At 35.6% G+C, this 19,394-nt stretch overlaps 2 protein-coding genes across 4 annotated transcripts; one reads left to right on the plus strand and one right to left on the minus strand.

The window, feature by feature from the left end:
• Positions 1–3,303: 3,303 nt before the first annotated feature.
• LOC148870825 (HSP20-like chaperones superfamily protein) lies at positions 3,304–14,921 on the plus strand. 2 transcript variants are annotated; one of them, XM_088970605.1, is made up of 5 exons: positions 3,304–3,742; positions 3,972–4,120; positions 4,214–4,262; positions 4,436–4,578; positions 14,569–14,921. In XM_088970605.1, the coding sequence occupies exons 1-5, from the start codon at positions 3,694–3,696 to the stop codon at positions 14,569–14,571; spliced, it is 393 nt and encodes a 130-aa protein (XP_088826731.1). In that variant the 5' UTR covers positions 3,304–3,693; the 3' UTR covers positions 14,572–14,921. The 2 variants fall into 2 exon arrangements, with proteins under 2 accessions (XP_088826731.1, XP_088826730.1); XM_088970604.1 differs by having other exon boundaries at positions 14,589–14,921.
• Positions 14,922–16,760: 1,839 nt separating this feature from the next.
• Positions 16,761–19,124, minus strand: LOC148870826 (uncharacterized). Of its 2 annotated transcripts, none has more exons than XR_016107394.1 (3): positions 18,248–18,747; positions 17,435–18,137; positions 16,761–17,222 (listed from the first exon to the last, which is right to left on the minus strand). XR_016107394.1 is itself a non-coding variant. In XM_088970606.1 (3 exons), exons 1-3 carry the CDS (start codon positions 18,525–18,527, stop codon positions 17,157–17,159), a joined length of 621 nt encoding a protein of 206 aa, XP_088826732.1. In that variant the 5' UTR covers positions 18,528–19,124; the 3' UTR covers positions 16,761–17,156. The 2 variants fall into 2 exon arrangements, 1 of the variants encoding a protein (XP_088826732.1); XM_088970606.1 differs by having other exon boundaries at positions 17,863–18,137; positions 18,248–19,124.
• Between the last annotated feature and the right edge of the window lie 270 nt (positions 19,125–19,394).

Here is a 19,394-nt window from a genome sequence, read left to right on the forward strand (position 1 = left end):
ATGAGAGAGCGGGAAAGAGAAATTAATAAAGTGTAAGAAGAATCAAACGGATCGAAGAAGAGAAGCATACATAGTTTGTCGCTGAAATACAGTAAGAGTACTTTTAAGATAATATATAAACAATAAGCGTAAGAATAGTTTAAAAAATTTACCCAAACTAAAAAATAACTTCAAACCTAAACTTCCCAAAGTGTTCCAACTTTTCAAGGTTGGTCTTGCATCTTAAAATGCTTCCACTTTTTATAATTTTATTTTGAAAGATAATCTTTCACTATAGGAAACTGACCTTTAGAGCTATCAATGGGTCAGGTCTATTTAATACAACTTAATCACCAAACCGATTATATTGGTTTTCATTTTGTGTTTTTGTCCCAATTAATAATTGGATCAGATTGTTTCTTATTATTTTGAACCAATTATTTAATTAATAATATGTAAAGGTTGTAATTTTTATATTTTGTATAAAAAATGGTAAGTTTTATAAATTTCATATAAGACAATTTTGATTAATAATACTTATTTTATCAATAAAATCATTTTTATTAAGATTATATTATTAACAATAAAATTTTAAATTGTTATTTTATATATAACCTAAAAGCAAAAAGTTATACTGTGCATTTGCCAAATGGAATCTTTTTTTATATAACCTGAATGAAATCTTATAATCTTTTCATTTTCATGCTTTTAACCATTACCATTACAAATTTAATTAATTATAATGATGCCATTGAATAAAACAAAAAAACAATCATAACTTGTCCTTTCTCCTTTTCATCTTTCATTTTTAATACTAAACATGTAATTATTTATAATGCTGCCACTTCTAATTATTTACAATGGTGCCACTAAATCTCTACCTTTCTAATATTTGTTAAAAATTTGTCTTATCTCTCATTTTATTTACAATCGGGCTGTGTTGAACCATACTTCCCTCCCCTAGGATACTTTAGGGGATTGACCCAACATAGCCCTCAGCTTGAGCTCGCGTAAGCCTGTGTCGTGTTGGTCCGTAGGCCGTCTTAGGCCAAGCTGGGCCACGAATCGGGTTAATCCATGTTTTTTAAAAATTTTGAAAAATATAATGAAAAAGATTACATAAATTAAAAAATAGATAGAAAAATAAAAAAATATCTTAAAATTTTATTTTATATGAATTTTGATGTGTACAATTGTCTATATATGCAATAATAAAATGAAATAATATAATAAAATTAAAAATAAAATTATATACCATATAATTATTGTATATAATATACGGTCTGAGCTCGTGTAGTCTCATGCCATGCCGCGGGCCAAGTCTTAGACTAGGCTGGGCTACGAACTGGGCTAAGCCATGTTTTTTTTTTAATTTTTGAAAAAAAAACAATGCAAATTTTAACATAAATTAAAATAAATAGACAAAAAATTAAAAAGATCTTAAAATTTTATTTTATATGAATTTTGATGTATACAATTGTTTAGATATGAAATAATATAATAAAATTATATATATTAATATATTATATAATTATTGTATATAATATACAGCCTGAGCTTGCATGGGCCCGTGTCGGGCCATGACTAGGCTGGTCTGCAGGCCAAGTCTTAGGCCAAGCCAGACTACGAACTAGGCTAAGCCTGTTCATGGGCTCGATAGCCTAGTAGTTCAGCCCAACTAATTAACAATGCTAAATTAATTAATTAAATAATTTGAGATAGTCTTTACCAATATTGTGTTGATAATACATAAAGTTTTATTATTGCTAGCAAAGTAAGACATAGAATCGTGTATATATTTATATATATTTACTCTCTTACTTGATTCTCTATTTATCTCATTTATTTTATAAATTTATTTACTTATTAAATTAATTATTATTTAACTATTTATAATTATCCCACTATATAAAACAAAAATACAATGACAAAAGTCATCTCTCCCTCTTCCACTCTATCGCCCAATGGCATACAATTATTATTTAACTATTTATTATTTATTTTAAATAGGTTTTTTCTAATAAACTTTTAATTAAAAATTTTACCTTTTGCATTTTTTCCTATATAATAATTTAACTTGGCCACTTACCATCATGTTTTACCCTTGCAAAGGGCCCCTTTGCTAGTTTTTATAGCGTATGTTTGGCATCAATGTCGTTGCTCCAAAAAATGGTGACACATCAGCGCCATGTCAGAAAAAACGGTGCTCTAGGAAACGCCAATATGTTTGGAATCATTTTTCCAAAAAAAAAACAAAACAGTTCTCCAAGCCACGCCTTGGAAATCGAGAAGGCGTGGTTTGGAGCAACGCCGAATTTGACGTTTTCTCATATTGTAGTTTGTTGCTGCCAATGAGGACATGATGTGGTAGTGACATGAACTTCCTATAATGGGTACCAATGTTGAAAACAGATATGAAAAATTGGTACCAAACATATACATAGCGTCTGTTTGGCATCACTACCGGTGCTCTAGAAAACGATGCCACATCAGCACCAGATCGGAAAAAAAATGGTGCTTCAGGAAATAGGCGTTTGTTTGGAACCGTTTTTCTATAAAAAACGGTGCTCTAGGTCAAGCCTTGGAAGTCGGGAAGGCATGGCTTGGAGCAACGCTGAATTTGGCATTTCCTAGAGTTGTAGCTCATTGTTGCCAATAGGGATGTGAGGTGGCATTGGATAGTGGGTACTAGTGCTGAAAATGTTTCTTGGAGCATTGGTACTAAATAGAAAACATTGTTGTTGCTCCAAGAAATGTCCTACACAAAAGAAGACATTGTTTTCTCAGAAAATGGTGCTTCCAACCCACACATCAGTAGGTGCTATATCTGCAGCATCAATGCCAAACATATGTATATGTTTGCACATTGATGCTGCAGATGCAGCACCGTTTTCTACTGATGTGTGGTTGAAAGCACCATTTTGTGAGAAAATGCTGTCTGTTTTTTTTTGAATAGTTACTGCCAAGTAGGACATTTCCTAGAGAAATAGCAACTTTTTATGTTTGGTACCAATGTTTCGGGAAATATTTTCAGCACTAGTACCCATTATCTAGTGCTACATTACTGCCACCTTAGACCCTTGTTGACTATAATGAGCTGCATCTCCAAAAAACCATCAAATTTGACATTGCTCCAAACCAAGCCTTCATAATTTTCGAAGCATGACTTGAAACACCGTTTTTTATGAAAAAACGGTTCTAAATAAAAACCCGTTTCGTGGAGCATTGTTCTTTCCAACGTGGCCAAACAGACGCATAGTGATTAACGGTGCTGGGTCTGTGATGGAGAACCGAATAATAATTGATTCGGGACTGATACGCCCTGTCCCGAACAGACCCGATCCATTGACAGCTCTACCGACCATGACCATGTCAACCGGCTTGCCTTTTCTTGCAAATCTTGCTTTATGTTGATGACGTGTCCAAAAATGGGTGGATTCACAGGGATAATTCCTTTCGGGTCCAAATGTACTGGATCCGGAAACAACAACTTGCAGTTGCAACTCGCTGTCGTTGGCACCGGTGGCGCGAGACTATAGACTTCGGCATCTATTCCCTTTCTCTTTCCGGAATTCCGGTCCCCTTTCGTGCAGGATAAGGCAGTCGACGAATCCAAACTCTTGGTTTGTTAACAGTTCTTCCGCCGCTCGCCGGTGGTACGGATTGATACAGTTTCACTTCTTACGTTGTAAAACCAGCAGACCCTCTCTAGGAATGGCGGAGAAGTTGGCACCAGAGAAGCGCCATAGCTTCGTTCAAGGCGGTACTAAGTTCTTCTTCTTCTTTTCTCTCTTGCAAAGTGCATTTTATTAAAGAATTTTCCGATTCGAACCGAGCTAATCCTATTTGTTTCTATGGCTCGATCTATCTCTGACCCCTTTTAGATTTTTTTTTTCTTCTTTCCTACTACGGTCTCCCTGATGCCCTCGCTTTTGTTCCCCTGATTCATTTCTAGTGTTCTAATTCCAATAATTTCGCTGTGACTTTCTCAGGTCAAAAGGTTTTTGAATGGGATCAAACGCTCGAGGAGGTCAATATTTACATCACTCTTCCGCCCAACGTTCCTACGAAGCTCTTCTACTGCAAGATACAGTCCAAGCATGTTGAAGTTGGGATCAAGGGCAACTCTCCTTATCTTAATGTAACCATCTTTGTCTCTCTATCTGTCTATGTATTCCATTGATCATTGACAATTTACTGAGACGATCTATTGTCTATATTTCTTTGTCTTCAGCACGATCTCACGGGTCCTGTGAAGACTGATTCTTCATTTTGGACTCTAGGTATTCGTATCTTATCCCCTTTTCTGTTTGAGGGTGTTTTGTTACAGTGTTGGGCATGCAATAGAATTAGTAGTTCTTATATACTTGTCATTTCTAGGATGCTAAGTCAAGTTTTTCATATATGGCCTTCCATTGAGGTCGTCTCTTTACTTGTATTGTTTGGTTATGGTCAGAGGATGATATAATGCACATAACACTTCAGAAGAGAGACAAAGGTCAGACTTGGTCTTCTCCTATATCAGGTCAGGGCCAACTGGATCCGTACTCGGCTGATCTTGAACAGAAGCGCCTTATGCTTCAGAGATTCCAAGAAGAGGTTAGTCCAGCACTTCTCTGAATAAAGCTTTAAGTTGCCAATTTTGGTTAGTTCTGTGATCCACTTACTATGTTTTTCTATCAATTAATCTAATTAAGCTTCCTTGGAATTCTTATTATCCAATATTGAACTTTTTTCAGTTGGATGCAAGAGGAACTTTAAGAAAAAAAAAAAAGAATAGGAAATAAAGCTGGAGGATTGAATTTTGTGGACCCTTTTCTTATGATTCCTTCTCACCCTTGATAGTAACAATCACCGTAGGTACTTTAAGATAAATAAACAAAAATGTTAGTAGTTTAATTCCTCTACATTTGGATGATATACGAAAAGAGGGAAAATTATGTAGAAATGTATCAGGGCAGCTTCTTGTGGACTATTTGGGAGGAAAGGAATGCTAGAATTTTCTTAGAAAAGGCAAGCAGTTTCTCTGAAGTGAAGGATTCTATCTTAACAAGAGCAATCCGTTGGCTGAAAACCTTAATCCTATTTGCCAGCTCTTCCTTTGATGATCTTTGAAGAAATTGGTTAGCAGTGGCTAATACCTCCACTAGGAAGAATAGAAGTGTGGTAGAGTGGAAGCCTCCTCCATAGGGTGTCATTAAGGTCAACCTTGCTGGGAGCAGCCAGGGTAATCCTGGACCTTCGGGTATAGGGGGCGTGCTAAGCAATAAGGGCAGCAACATTATTTCCTTATTTTCTAGACCTGTGGGAGTGGGAGACTCTACAAGGGCAAAGATACTAGATGCTGTACAAGGGATCCAGATTACAAACCAGCTTAGGGTGGAACGTTTTCTAATTGAAAGCAACTCTCAGGTGGTAGTGGGGTAGCTATTAAACTCAGATTCTGTCATTTGGGGCTATAGAGACCTCCTCAAAAAAGTGAAATGGTTAACTAGCAATATGAGAGTTAATGTTCAATGAGTGTGCAGGTCAGCAAATATTGTGGCTGATTTATTAGCCAAACAAGGGGTTTCCAGGGAAGGTCTTTTTATGGGCTACTTTGTAACTTGTTCTAGTTGAATTTGAAAATCTGTAATTAGGTCTTTTGGAGAGGTCGCATCTTGTGCCTTTCCTTGGGTTGCTTGTGACTCTTATCTCTGGTGATTAATAGATTTTTCACTCAATTATCAAAAAAAAAAAAAAACAAAATGTTAGTTTATAACTTTATACTCTCATTGATTCACGCTTGTCCTAACGACCAAAATCTTGGTGAGTATCACAAGATGATTGCATCTTGAGAGGCATCTGGTCTTTTACTTACTCTAGGGATAAGTGCATAGAAACAAGGGTCAGTAGAAATTGTCTCCTACTACCTTCCCATATCTGATATTATAGGTGCAGGGAAAAACAAATCCATAAGAGGAAGGATAACAGGCCAAAGGGTCTTCTTGCAGGAAGGAAGATGAGGAGAAGAGTTCATTACTAAGTCCTATGGTGGAGTTTCCCTCTTAAAGCTTTAGCTAAAGGGACTTCTTGTGGGAAGGAAGATAAGAGGATAAAAATTCATTTTTAAAGTCCTGTGGTGAAGTAGGTTTTCCTTCTTAACCCTTTAAGAGGCTGGGTTTTCTTACGAACAAATCTCTCTTAGGTAGAGAGGGAGTTGACTCTTTTTATAAAGGAGATGCCGCCAGTTATGAGGAAGTTTGCTCATAGATGGGCTTCAAAAGTGGTTAATTCCTATTATAGAGTCAGTTTTCTGCAAATGTATCATGAAGTTTATGATGAATCCTCTTTTTCAGCTGAATTTAAGATGGTAAGATAGATTAAAAACCCATTGTTTGGAGGATATCTAGTATTCTTTGCCTAAGAACCTTTATCCTCTTCTCAATGCAAGGTGACTTGGTAATTTGGAGTTTGATTTTCCTTAGAGAGGTTTTGATTAGAGAAATTACTGAATATGTCTTCTTGTTCCCAAAATTGAAAGTCATCCTTATGCACCTGGAGCAATGGGATGCAATTGTCTGAAAAGAGGTTTTGTAGTAGAACACTGTAGCCCTTGCCAGAAAAGTCATTTATTTGGCTGGCATCAATAGCATTTGGGATTTTTGTGTGCCTCCTTCTGTTGAAGCATTTTTTCTGGTCTGTTCTTCTTTGTAAGGTGTTTACAATCAACCACTTCAACTACAGGGGTTTGTGGGTTCAGAATGGATGGATTGTATGTAAATTGGTGGAAGATTCCATGGATCATTGTTTTCCTTTCTGTTTGAGGACTTCTGCAGTTCCGCTTAATAGCAATTGTTTTGTACACTTTTCTATGCTGATTAGTTTTGTCTTCCTTTAGTTTTTTAAGCCATGCTTTATTGGGCCACAACTTTGATAGGTACTGGGGTCTTCATCCTTTAGTCCATGGTTCCTTTCATTGTTTGAATGAAATAAATCAGATTGTTTCATAAGGTTCCAGGATGTGGTTTGTTTGTCTATGTGTAGACTGTAGATGCAAGTTGCATTTTTTTTTGATAGGCAGTGCAAGTAGCTTTTTGAGGATGGTGCTTCCATAAAATAGCTAATGGCCACATTTTCCAAGATTACTTCAAAGTTGCAATCAATCAAGCATTACAAATTTTGAGAAAAGTAATATTTTTATACACAAGGTTTTAAAAACTGACCTGGAACCGGAACTGCTCTGGTCACCAGTTTCCAAGTCAACGGTTCGACCATCCGGTTCAAATGGACAACCAGTTCCAACTTAAAAAATTAAAAATAAGTAAAATACAAAAGGCCAAAAACCGTTGAACATGTCGAACGGGTCGACCACCTGGGTCAGCAGGTTGCTGAACAAATCAATGGTTTTTGGCCAAGCACCGGGTTAAGGGTGAAACAGAACTGGTTGCCTGGACAGATCCTGGGCCGAACGATCTGGCTGTCCAGGTCAAGGGCAGTTCAAAAACACCGTTTATACATAATTGTCATGATTCTGTATAGGTTTGGGTTCTTTATTTTGAACACCACCTACTAATGCTTTCAAGGATAGAAGCTTTTCAGTTAAGTCATTTTATAGTAAGCTGGCAGAGAGGGGGGAGAGAAGTTTTCCTTGGAAGAGTGTTTGGGGCACAGCTGCTCCAAAGAAGGTTTCTTTTCTCATGTGGATGATCGCTCTTAACAAATGTTTGATTTGAGACAATCTACTGAAAAGGGGAGGTTCTAATTGATAGCAATAACTGCATCTTCTATAATGAGGAAGTGGAATCTGTTGACCACTTATTTTTGCATTGTTGTTTTGTTAGAAGGCTGTGGGCCAAAGTTGTAGACATGTTTGGGCTACACTTTTGTTTCCAACATCTGCGCTGGAGCTTTTAACTGATTGGCATTTGAAGGGACTGATTGGAAAAGGGAGAGTAGCTTGGAAAGTGATTCCTTTGGCAATTTTTTGAACTGTATGGATGGAACGGCAGGATTTTTGAAGCTCTGGACTCTGGAGAAACCAGAAGATATAATTGTAAAGGAATTATGGGGGAGAATTCACTCTTGGATTTCAGTGAACAGAAATTTTACAGATATACCATACAGCTCTTTTTTTGAGTTCTACTTAGTTATTTTTGTAATGTTTGAGCAATACTTTTATACAGGTGGAGATGGTTTATCCACAGATCCTTGCTGTGTAGTGTGGGGATGTTTTTGTGTTTTTTATCTTAATGCAATGCATTACCTTCTCTCTCTCTCTCTCTCTCTCTCTCTCTCTCTCTCTCTCTATCTATCTATCTATCTATCTATCTATATATATATATATATATATATATATATATATAATAAAATGGGGCGGTCCATGTCAGTATGTCTCTCCTTTGAGAGAAGATCTTTATCTATTTTCTCCATATTTTGCATTTTTCCTACTTTCTTTTGTTTTAAAATATAAAAAAGTAATCATTGTCTATTTTGATTAGATCAATAAAGTTGTACACCATTAGAGAGAGAGAAAGAGAGACCTTTGGGTTTTCCAAGGCCTCTTATTTTAATGCATGTTATAATTACATTTAAAAAAGACATTTAAGAGAGAGAGAGTGTGTGGGAATAGTAATACAACATAATAAAGTAAAATGTTAATAAATCAAATAATATAAGTAGGTTGAGGTTAAACAATCAAACATAAAACAACAAAAATAAAAACATTATTTTAAAAAATTATTAATTTAAAAATCCACTAAACTTTCACTTAAAACTAATAAATATTAACAAAACTTAGTAAAAATTAAAAACATTTCAATTCCACTTAAAACTTAAATAAACACTAGTAAAAATAATAAATTTAAATACAAAAAATATTAGTTGATAGTTTTAAGAATATTATGATTTAAAATGGGTTTGATATATTGCAAATAGAACCCATCTTCTAATGTTGTATTTTATTTTGTTTATTCTTTTCATTTTATTAGATTACTTTGTATTAATGCATTTTAATTAATTAATTAATATTATTATTAAAATTAATTATTTTTATGAGTTGAGACCTTTACCATGTAGATACTACACAAGAGACTTATAAATTTCAATGAAACTTTAAAATGTAGAACCCATTTTATCACTCGGACAAAGAAGACAAGTTAAACGGGTATGTATTGACCCATTCTCGAAAATGGTTCCAGATTATCTATATACTAAATATAGATAATCTATATATATTTGAAATTTAATAACTATAATTAATAAAAATTACTAAAGTGAATAAAAATATTGAAATTTAACAAGTTTTTATCTAGCAACTATTAGAAGTTAAGAAATTAATAAAAACTGTTAGTTTATAAATTAAAAAACTAAAATACAGTTTAATTCTATTTGAATATAATTAATATTAATAAGATAATTAAAATTAATAATAAAAAGTAAACAATCATGAAAAATAATAAAAATAAACCATTTGCATTCCATATAAAAATTAATTAAGTCATAAGACTCCTACTTAGGGATGACCATTTATAACTTAGCCCAACCTTGGGCTCAAGCAAATAATACGAGTAGTAGGGTTGTAAAATTAATAAAATAAAAATAATAATAATAATTAATATTGATAGGATAATTAAAATTAATAATAAAAAGTAACAAATTGTTTGTAAGTTAGCTTAACCTGATTAGATCTATAAATTTCTATGCTCAAGCAACTTTATTTATTTATTTATTTTTTGAGTTAGGTTAGGTCTAGCTTAAGATGTACCAAGCTCACACATAATGTGGGTAGTAGGGTTGTAAACGGATCAGATTCAAATTGAATCCAACTACATCCACATCAACATCCGATTATGAAATTTCTAGATTTGCATCCACATCTGATTATTATTAGGGCAAATTTCTTAAACTACCCTTATGGTTTAGCTAATTGACTAACTCTACCCTTACTGTTTAATTATTGCCTTGCACCACCCCTACTGTTTTTGACAATTGCCTAAAACCTCCCATACCGTTAACATTGTCATAAACCGTTCACATATGACATCACACGACTGTTAAATTTTCAAAAATCCCTAACTTACCCTTTTATAGTCGCAAATGTTCTTTTTAGTTTGGGCAAACCAACAACCAATCAGAAATAAACAATAGTTCCAAAGACTATTCAAATCACACTTAAACTGGAAACGCTAGAAAGACAAAGCAGCAGCCAAATTGAACTTAAATCCCAAACAACCAACACTCGGATCTAAAGAACCACTTATCTCCAACAGCAATACTCTTTGATCTAGCAAAGCTATCGAAATCCTGACTCAGCCATAGAAAGCATCGCATGAAAAGAAGAAATAGAAAAACCAAAAAAGAAAATAAAAATAGCTGTCAAAGCTTCTCAAGCTTCCAACATTTCACAAGGCAGAAATCTAGCCATTCTGTCTACGTCGACTACAACCTTGGTCTCTGTTTTTCTATTATATACCAGAGATGGAGACAGAAAACGAAAACGAGAACGATGCGGAGATGGAGATGGAAAATAGAGATGGAGGTGGAGATGGAGACGAAAAACGGAAATAGAAAACAAAGACAGAGGCGAAGATGGAGACGAAAAACGAAGATGGAGGCAAAGACGGAAAACAAAGATGGAGGCGGAGACAAAGACAGAAACAGAAATGGAAAACAGAGATGAAGATGGAGACAGAGATGGAGTAACTATCTAATTACTATCTTCCTGGAATTTTTCATCATTTGGGTTTTATTTTGAAAATTTGAGGAATGGTGGAGGGCAAATTTGACATTTCATTTTTTTGTTACCACTTAATAACAATGTCAATTGTCAGAAACAGTAGGGGTACTTTAAGACAATAGTTAAACAGTAAGAGTAGAGTTAGTCAATTAGCTAAACCATAAGGGTAGTTTAAGAAAATTGCCCTTATTATTATGTTGGATTTTGAATTTTTAAGTATAAATGCATATATTAATATTTGTGTATACAATAATTATACTATATATACAAAATAAAATTTTTTTATTAGATTAATCAAATTGGATGGGGTTAAATCCACATCCAATTGAATTATTAACTAGATGCAAGTTCTAACATCCAAATCTAAGATAATCGGATTCGAAGTCTAATTGGGTATCGAACTTTCAAAGTCCAATGATGGCCCTAGCGGATAGGGCCCAAGCTAAACAACCCGTGATAATCTCAACGTGGAAGTTATATGCACATATGGTAAATATTATTATATAATATCTAGATAACAAATTTGTAGAGAAATATAAAAAATATTTTTTTATTTGTAACAAAATCATAGTTTTATAATTAACACGGGCAAGCCTATAGGTCCAAACAAATATTATTACACTTAAGGTGTGGGCTATGCTAGGCCAGTCAACCTTAAAAACTACACAATGGGGGTAGCCCATCCTTCATAGCTACTTTAGCTTCAATATTATCTAAAAATAGTTAAAAATCCCCAAAAATAATGCATGCATGAGTTGCACTTGGTTTGGTTCAGTCCAATTATGAATGTTACGATACATGCAACTTGGGTGGGTTAGGTTAGGATGAGGATCAATCCAAGCCTAATACAAAGTCTTAAACCTTAAGTTTGGGCTTAGATTAATTTAATTATGACTATATCCCAATTTTATATATTTACTGATATTTAAGTATTTTAAATATTGAAGTGATATTTACAAACAATTGAAACATTTGATCATTAATAAAGTAAAATAAATAAAATAGAACACTAACAAATAATATGGAAAAAATAATTATTTTATTAAGTAATTATAAGTTTTGGTTATTTCACTTTCCTTGATAAATCCCGTGCATCACACGGGTCCCCGCTATCTATCTATCTCTCTCTCTCTCTCTCTCTCTCTCTCTCTCTCTCTCTCTATATATATATATATATATATATATATATATAATCAAACACTTGTACACACACACACGCACACACCCTACTTGTACAGTGGTGTTATATGTCTATTTGGGTCTTAGCACATCATATATCAGCAATTTCCATGGATGACAGATGTACAGGAGGATGGATATAGATCAGTTGCATTGGCAGCTGATAACCTAGGTTTATTCTATGGTTTGTGCGTGCAGGTGCACATGTGCGTGTGTGTGTTCCCTGCAATGTGCTGGTCCTTACGTTATGATTTTTGTTAAGTGCTTATCACTATGTTCTGCTCATCTGCTTCTCTTATCAGTTCCTTTATATCTTCAACTAAGGTCTCATTGGTCATGTTGGTGATAAAAAATATTGTTGAAAGGAAAGCAATTGCATACAACTTGTCTTTTGGGTTCCTGACAGAAATTTCAGTTTATTAGAAGATTTAGGGGAAAATGTAAGGTTTAGTTTGATTCAAGAAAAAAGCTACTAAATTTGATCTCATTCCTACCAAAATTGAATCTTGTTCAAGTAATTTATTTTTGGTGCCTATCGCGTATTTGCCTAAATGTCTTTTTTATTGGTAATAAATGCCTAAACATCTTGGTTTTGGTATCTTTGAAAATCATATTAAAGTGTCTACAACACTGATCCAAGATGGTAAGATAATGTAGTTTGGACATGATTTGAGTGAGTTGTGAGTTATTTTAGGATTTTCTTTAGAAAGTTATAAAATTTTCTCTCATTCACACTTTCTGGACAACTACATAGCCTAAAGTATCACAAGATGGGAGTTATGCAGAGTATGTAGTTTTTTCATTTTTCAGTGGCCTTCCATCATTGGATACTTTAAGGATGTTAAAGATCAACTTTGGTATAGATTTTTTTTTTTTGAGAAAAGGTAAAGTATATTTGGTATAAATTGGGATGGCTTATTTTCAATACTACCCATTTTTGCTTTTAATGTAAAATCATACACTTGTATGGTGGTGGTCTATGTATATTTGGAACCCAGCACTTTGTACATCAATAGGTTGTTACTTTTTTAAATAAAGTATTTGTATATTTAAGTTTTACAACCTATCTTTTGGGTTCTCTTTTAGAATCATTAATTTATTAAAAGATTTAAGGGAAAAATATCAGGGTTGGTGTGATGCAAGGATTTTAGTAGTGGTAATGATGGTTTATGGATTTGGAGCATTGCAAGTTTATTCACAGAAGTGAAACCATGCCAACCAACGTTTTTCTTTTTTTTTTTTTTTGAGGAAAAGGTTACTTTCATTGCTTCAAAAAAGGGAAGGGTATACAAGAGAAGAAATATGACCATGCTAACCAACATTAGGACCATGGTGCATGTCTGTGGTAGAAATTCAGTTATCATCTGGTGGACAAAGAATGAAATGGTACTCATTGTTGTGAGTGCAGTGTTGACAATCTGGTAGCTTGGCTGGCATTATGAGGGACTGAGGGCTACATGGTACTTGTTTGATATCTTCATATGAATACGTGTACCAGGGATAGGATAAGTATTAGGGTGCCTTAGGTCAAGCATCAAGACAAAGCTTTATTGGTTTATGGATTACAATTATACTTGCAGAGTCCCAGGATAGGATAGGTCAATGTTGACTACCGCCACTTGATATGGGTGTGTGGGAAAACTAGAAAGCATAGGATCATAAACGAACTTATGTGAAGAAACATAGGAGTAGCTTCAATAGGGGATAAAATGAGGAAAAGTAGACTAAGACGGTTATTGTGCATGCAAAGACGACCATCTATAGAATTGATGAGGAGTGGTGCACTGATGTGTTACAAATTGAAGAGGCTAGAAGAACCAGGGGCAGACCAAAAAGAACATGAACTGGAGTAGTGAGAAATGATTTAAGGGGCTGTAGTTTTAAAATGCATATGATATTGAACAGAACAGAATGGTGGAACAGGATTCATGTAGCTGACCCCATATATATGGGACAAGGTTTATATGATGATGATGATGATGATTCAATATATATGCATGGTCCAACCATAGATCTAGACTGCAGCAATGCCACTTCCCAAAAGACCAGCTTTTGGCAGTCTCTGACCAGGATTGAAATGCTGGTTTCAAGATACTAAAGCTCTACAAGGAGATGATTCTATTCTTTGCCCTTATTTGATCCAAGGTTCTTAAACAAAGTACAACCTGATTCTAGTGGCTTTATCCTAAGCCAATACAAGTCAAAGTTAAAATTTATCTAGGGAAAAGAATATGAACTTCGACATACTATGTCAAAGTTTCTGCATCTGTTATTTCCAAAAGTAATCTGTTCTGATTTTGGTGCATCTGTTGTAATGGCTTCAGTGCTGCCTCTACATTATGTTTAAAGCTCTATAACCTAGCAAAGGGTGGATGAGATCCCTATGGTTGTAGGTAACCTTGTACATGACTATAAATGCAACTGTCATTATATTTTTCTGTTGTTTGTCTTTTAGAAGTTCTAGTCAAGCTTATAAATTTTTTTCCTTTAACAGTAAGGTAAATGATGAATTTCTCCCTATCATGCATTCTAACGAGACTATTATTGAAATCTTATGATGTAATGTCTTTCTTATTCCATTCTTCCCATGATGTGCTTTCTTTCCACTTTGATTTTGGAAGACTGTGTTAGCCCCTCCCCCTTCTGTTCTATTTTGAGAATACTTCCTCTGGCTTTCTACTGACCGACTGCAGTAACTGCATTCTCTTGGCAGAACCCAGGGTTTGACTTCTCTCAAGCTCAGTTTACTGGAAATTGCCCTGATCCACGGACATTCATGGGTGGGATCCGCTCTAATTGATGTCACTAGTACGATCTGTCTCAGGCAATTCTATTAACTTTGCCCTCGAACCATAAACTATGATATTAGTAAAGGGAAATGTATAATAAGCATCTTCATATCTGTGTTATATGACCATATCAGTGTAATAAGTATTTATGCATGTGACCTCTGTAGAACATTTCTTATTGTAACCGCTTTTGGCAATGAGTTCTTGCTGCTGATACGTGCTAATTGCCGATTCAGTCACTTGCTTTTACTAGTAAATGTTTGTGTTGCACTTGACAATTTGAAATAACCATAATAATTTTAGCACCCTTATTATGAAAACATATTGAACAAAGAATAATAATCAGAGCATGGTGTCCATGAATCTTTTTACAATTTTTTCTTTTTAAAATTTTTAATTTCTATCTATTTTTTAAGTTTTTATTATATAATTATGATATCATGGGTTGAACCGTTTGACTTGAAAGAAAATTATTTTATTCTTAGGTGGCTTTAAATTTTTATTTCATTTTCGTAATTAATTACTAAAATAATTCTTGTTTACCACACATATCCTTCACACATTTTCAAGTTGGTTTTAGATGAATTGGGATTTGCTCCTCACTGAGCGCACCTCACACTGACCTTACAGGCACATCCTGCCATGTATTGGGAACATCTCCCATGAATAATAACGCAGTACATAAGATATTCCAAATATGTGGTTGAGACATGTTGTGAGGTTGGTGTAAGCAACAGATCCAGACTTGTTTTAAATATAAGTTTTGTATTGTTAAAATTATTGGATATATATTTAATTAATAGAATTTATTGATGAAAAACAAAAACACTCAAATATAGGATTTAATGAGAAAGAATGAAAGCTTATGCCTTAAATTAGGATTCAATGAAACGGAATTCAAAAAAGTGGAAAGTAGTATTTTCTACCCTCACAGTTAGAGAACAACCGAATTCAAAAGTAGGGACATTTTAGTCAAGAAAAAAATCCAAAAAAATATAAGTTTTAATGAAAGGGGATGAAAATTAATACCTTAAATATAGAATTTAATAAGAGGGAACAAACTGAACTTGAAATTGATAGTGCATATTACATAATGACCAAATTTAATGATGGGGGTATCTTAATCAAGAAAAAGTCCAGAATATAGACCCCATTCCCACTTTTAATAGTAACACAGATATAATGGGATGGAGTATAAAATTACAGTGGAACATTAAGTTATTATTATTATTTTTTTACTAATGGAGTATTTTGGTTTTTTAAAACAAAAACAAAGGGCAACACTGGAAAAATCGTATTCTCTAACACCACCCAAGTTTGTGTGATTTAGATGGTATTTGGTACCAGAGTTTTTTCTCCAAGGCATTTCTATCATGGCAGCATTCTGTAGGCATTTTGCTTTCTCCCTCATTTTTTCTTGTTTAATCGAGTATTTTAAGCCTTTCAACCAATGGTAAATGCATTAGATTCTGTCGGAGCCACTTATATGATAAAAACATCATTTTGATGTTTATTGCAACATTTTTTGGCTATGCTGCTTATCTGGCATATATAAAATTTAAAATATACACACAGAAACTGGAATTACTTTTACGTGTCGTTGATGTCTGAGAAAATAGCAATAATACTAATCACAGCATAAATTGGCAGCACTGATAGGAAAAGACCGTTTTATATTAATCAAACCGACATAAGAAGTTCGAAAAAAAGGAAAAAGAGAGGGTGTGCAAGGTATGGTAACAAGTACTAAGAAGCGCACATTGCACAGATTTGGGTGTATCCCGCTTTTAGTGGTAACGTGGGGCTCAACCTTGTGACATTGTTCTGTTCTGTCCAAGCATGACCTTGGTAAGTGCGATGTTCATCGTATAGGCAGGCAGTAGCAATGGTGGAGGTGGAGCTAACTCCCGTATTTGTTTGGCTTGGCCTTGGCCCTGCCTATCCCATGGGTTGGCCACCCTTGTCTTCTTCTTCTACTTGGATAACTATCAGAACTAAATTAATGGATGCACTGAATGTATATCTATACAAGTACAAGCACCAAAGTCACCGACTTCTGGCCTGTAACTGAAAAGCGAGATTTGAGTACAAGCCCCTTTACAAACAATTGTAAATTTTCTTAATATAAATACATGTATTATATACATTAAATAAATATAATTCTTTGATTCTTACAAGCCCAAATGCTTTAGAGCCGATCATTTACATTTCATAGCCTCTGTGTTCATACATTAAATAGGATCCATTGCACTTGTATTACTTGTTGGTTCCCATTTGGTTTGCCTTTTGGTAACGGTACCTCGTCTCTTTTCCTGGGGAGGAGCTGTAGGAGTGACGGTCATTAGAAGTGAAACATCATCCATCAATTACCACTTTCAGAAGCCATTTTTGTAAATTGGGCCAGTGTGGAAAGAATTATGATGCCTGAAAACCCAACCAGGGCAGAAAAGAAAAGAAAAGGAAACACTTTTGTGCTTGGCTTTTCAGTTTTTTCACTTCACTCTTTCTTGCTGCAGAAGCTTTTGGTAGATGGGGAACCCTTTCTGACACGCGGAAACCTGCGTACATGCCACACAATATATTCATCCAAGGTCAAGTATTGTACTCTCCTTTTCTTCAAATTTAAAAAATCTAAAAAAATGAAGAAAGCCCAATTCAATCTATCAGATTTCTTTCACGCCACCCCCCACTCGATTCCCCGAACGCGCACACACACATGCACAAAAACCAAAACCAGATTCCCTTAATGTTCTACACGTACGATGCACACCTCCATCTGTGGGGCTGAAGTGGGGATGCTTTCAGTTTCAGGCTGCCAGCCCGTCAGCACTCATCAGTAGTTGGGTATTCGGAGGGGTTCGTTCTCGGTGGACCTGGTTTCGTTAGGCGGGACCCGTCGGTCCAATTCGATGCTCTCTTGATTTGTCGGGGTTGAAAGCTGAATAGGACAATGCATCAGGGGCAATTTGGTCAATATGAATGCCTCCTGTTTTGTCCTTTTCCATATGTGTCTATCGGGATTCCCCTGGTTGCTCGGGTATTATCGCCACCCCGTGCGGTGCCGCTTAATATCCACCCCACGTGGACCATGGCAAGGAATTCCCCAATGACTAATATACCCCAGTCCTTTTAGTTCTTTTTCAATTGATACCCCTACACCAGAGTCCTGAGAGAGAGAGAGAGAGAGAGAGGTTTTACAGCTTCGACGTCGATTTTATAGACAAGCAACTTTCGTCTCTCGCGGCAGTTGATCCTGTAAGAGACGACGATATGGCCGACCGCCAAAGCCAGAGAGCACGCGAACAAGGCGATTTCAGCGGCTGGAAAGTATGCTGGGCTATTCTGAATCGGAGCAGCAAAAACGTAGGAAGCCTTAAATGAAACGAACACCAGAGACAAAAATGAACACACCGCCGTAATCCCCAGGTAAGGCCCCCGAGAAAGCCGAGGTCCGTCACAGAAGCTATAGACACCTGCACAGACATAACAACAGAAAAGAGTTAGCTTTTCTTATCATAAATCTCTGCCGAATCAATACAAATCGAGAAAACAGGAGTTGGGTTGTCTGCTAGCTAATCCTTACATATAATCACGAGCGACCTGACGATGGAGATGAGGGGGATGTCGACGAGGGAGTACCGGAAGTCGTAGTTACTGAGATGATACGAGAGAGACCGAAATGAAAGAAAGGAAGGGGAGAGGGAAACAGAGAGGATAGCAGAAGGGAGAAGCGTATCGGCAAGAACAAGTAGAACAGGAGCATAGAATAGAAGAAGAGACACCAGCATAGAAATCAAGAAAAACACAGTCTTCAATCCTCTCAAAATCCCCCGCCTCGATTTGTCATCTTTACCCAACCCCATCTCTCAATCTCTATCTATCTGTCTCCTGCTTGTTTCGAATACGAGAAAGAAGATAAATAGCGGCAGAGGTTATAGGAAGAGAGGGAGGAGAGACATGATGGAAGTTGCAGGCAGCGCCTCCATATATAAATTTGACCAGATTCCTGGAGACTTTACATAATTTCTGAAGGCAGAACTTACTGGTCAAATAGAGGCTGCTTCCATATCTGTTTGTATTTTGCTCCGAATTAACGGCAATTACCCAATATTTATATTAAAAAAATCAACAAGTAATTTAATATATCAACCAAAATAAATAAATAAATAAAGAAAAGTAAAGCTAGCATAATTAAAAACGGAAGGCTCGATTGGAATCAAAGTAAAATCGGAATTGGGTTTTCCCTGGTAAGAAATTGCACGTTTTCAAATGGAAGGCTCGTTTTCTTCGTGAAGTTGCACAGCTTTTCCTGATTCCCTTTTATTTTCAGTCAAAGAGTCAAACGATAATATACAGGCATGAATCGTCAAACAGTGGGATGTCTGTAATTGGGTCTGAAGTAAAAGGTGAAAACCATGAATAGTCTGAAGAAGACACATGACAGTGACTCATGGGTGGGCGAGAGCGACGGAGCGAGAGGTGTGGAGATTTAAAGCCGCCCAAATTGGGCAACGGACAATGGCCGGAGTCAAAGATGAAAGGACAGAGAAATGTACAAGGATTCTAGAGACAAAGGACGACCGGGTGTAAAAGGAATCGTCTATGTATCAGCCGGGTGGGAGCCACAGACACCGTGTTCCGACGATAAAAGTTGAAGCTTATTGCCTCAATCAGCAGAAACGGGTTGGAAGGAGTGGTTGTGGAATGCCGGAAATGGAGAGGAGAAAGGA

The sequence above is a fragment of the Nelumbo lutea genome, chromosome 2, assembly GCF_056320005.1.
Source record: "Nelumbo lutea isolate HS-2025 chromosome 2, American lotus-T2T, whole genome shotgun sequence".
Lineage (NCBI taxonomy): Eukaryota > Viridiplantae > Streptophyta > Magnoliopsida > Proteales > Nelumbonaceae > Nelumbo > Nelumbo lutea.

Excerpts from the sequence above, each read along its gene's own strand:
- LOC148870825 (XM_088970604.1), top strand. The coding sequence starts at position 3,694 with ATGGCGGAGAAGTTGGCACCAGAGAAGCGCCATAGCTTCGTTCAAGGC. Across the intron at positions 3,743-3,971 it reads CCATAGCTTCGTTCAAGGCG|GTCAAAAGGTTTTTGAATGG; the intron begins GTACTAAGTTCT and ends TGACTTTCTCAG. Across the intron at positions 4,579-14,588 it reads TTCAGAGATTCCAAGAAGAG|AACCCAGGGTTTGACTTCTC; the intron begins GTTAGTCCAGCA and ends TTCTCTTGGCAG.
- LOC148870826 (XM_088970606.1), bottom strand. The coding sequence starts at position 18,527 with ATGGGGTTGGGTAAAGATGACAAATCGAGGCGGGGGATTTTGAGAGGA. Across the intron at positions 18,138-18,247 it reads CAGGTCGCTCGTGATTATAT|GTGTCTATAGCTTCTGTGAC; the intron begins GTAAGGATTAGC and ends ATGTCTGTGCAG. Across the intron at positions 17,223-17,862 it reads ATAAAATCGACGTCGAAGCT|GTTTCCGCGTGTCAGAAAGG; the intron begins GTAAAACCTCTC and ends GCATGTACGCAG.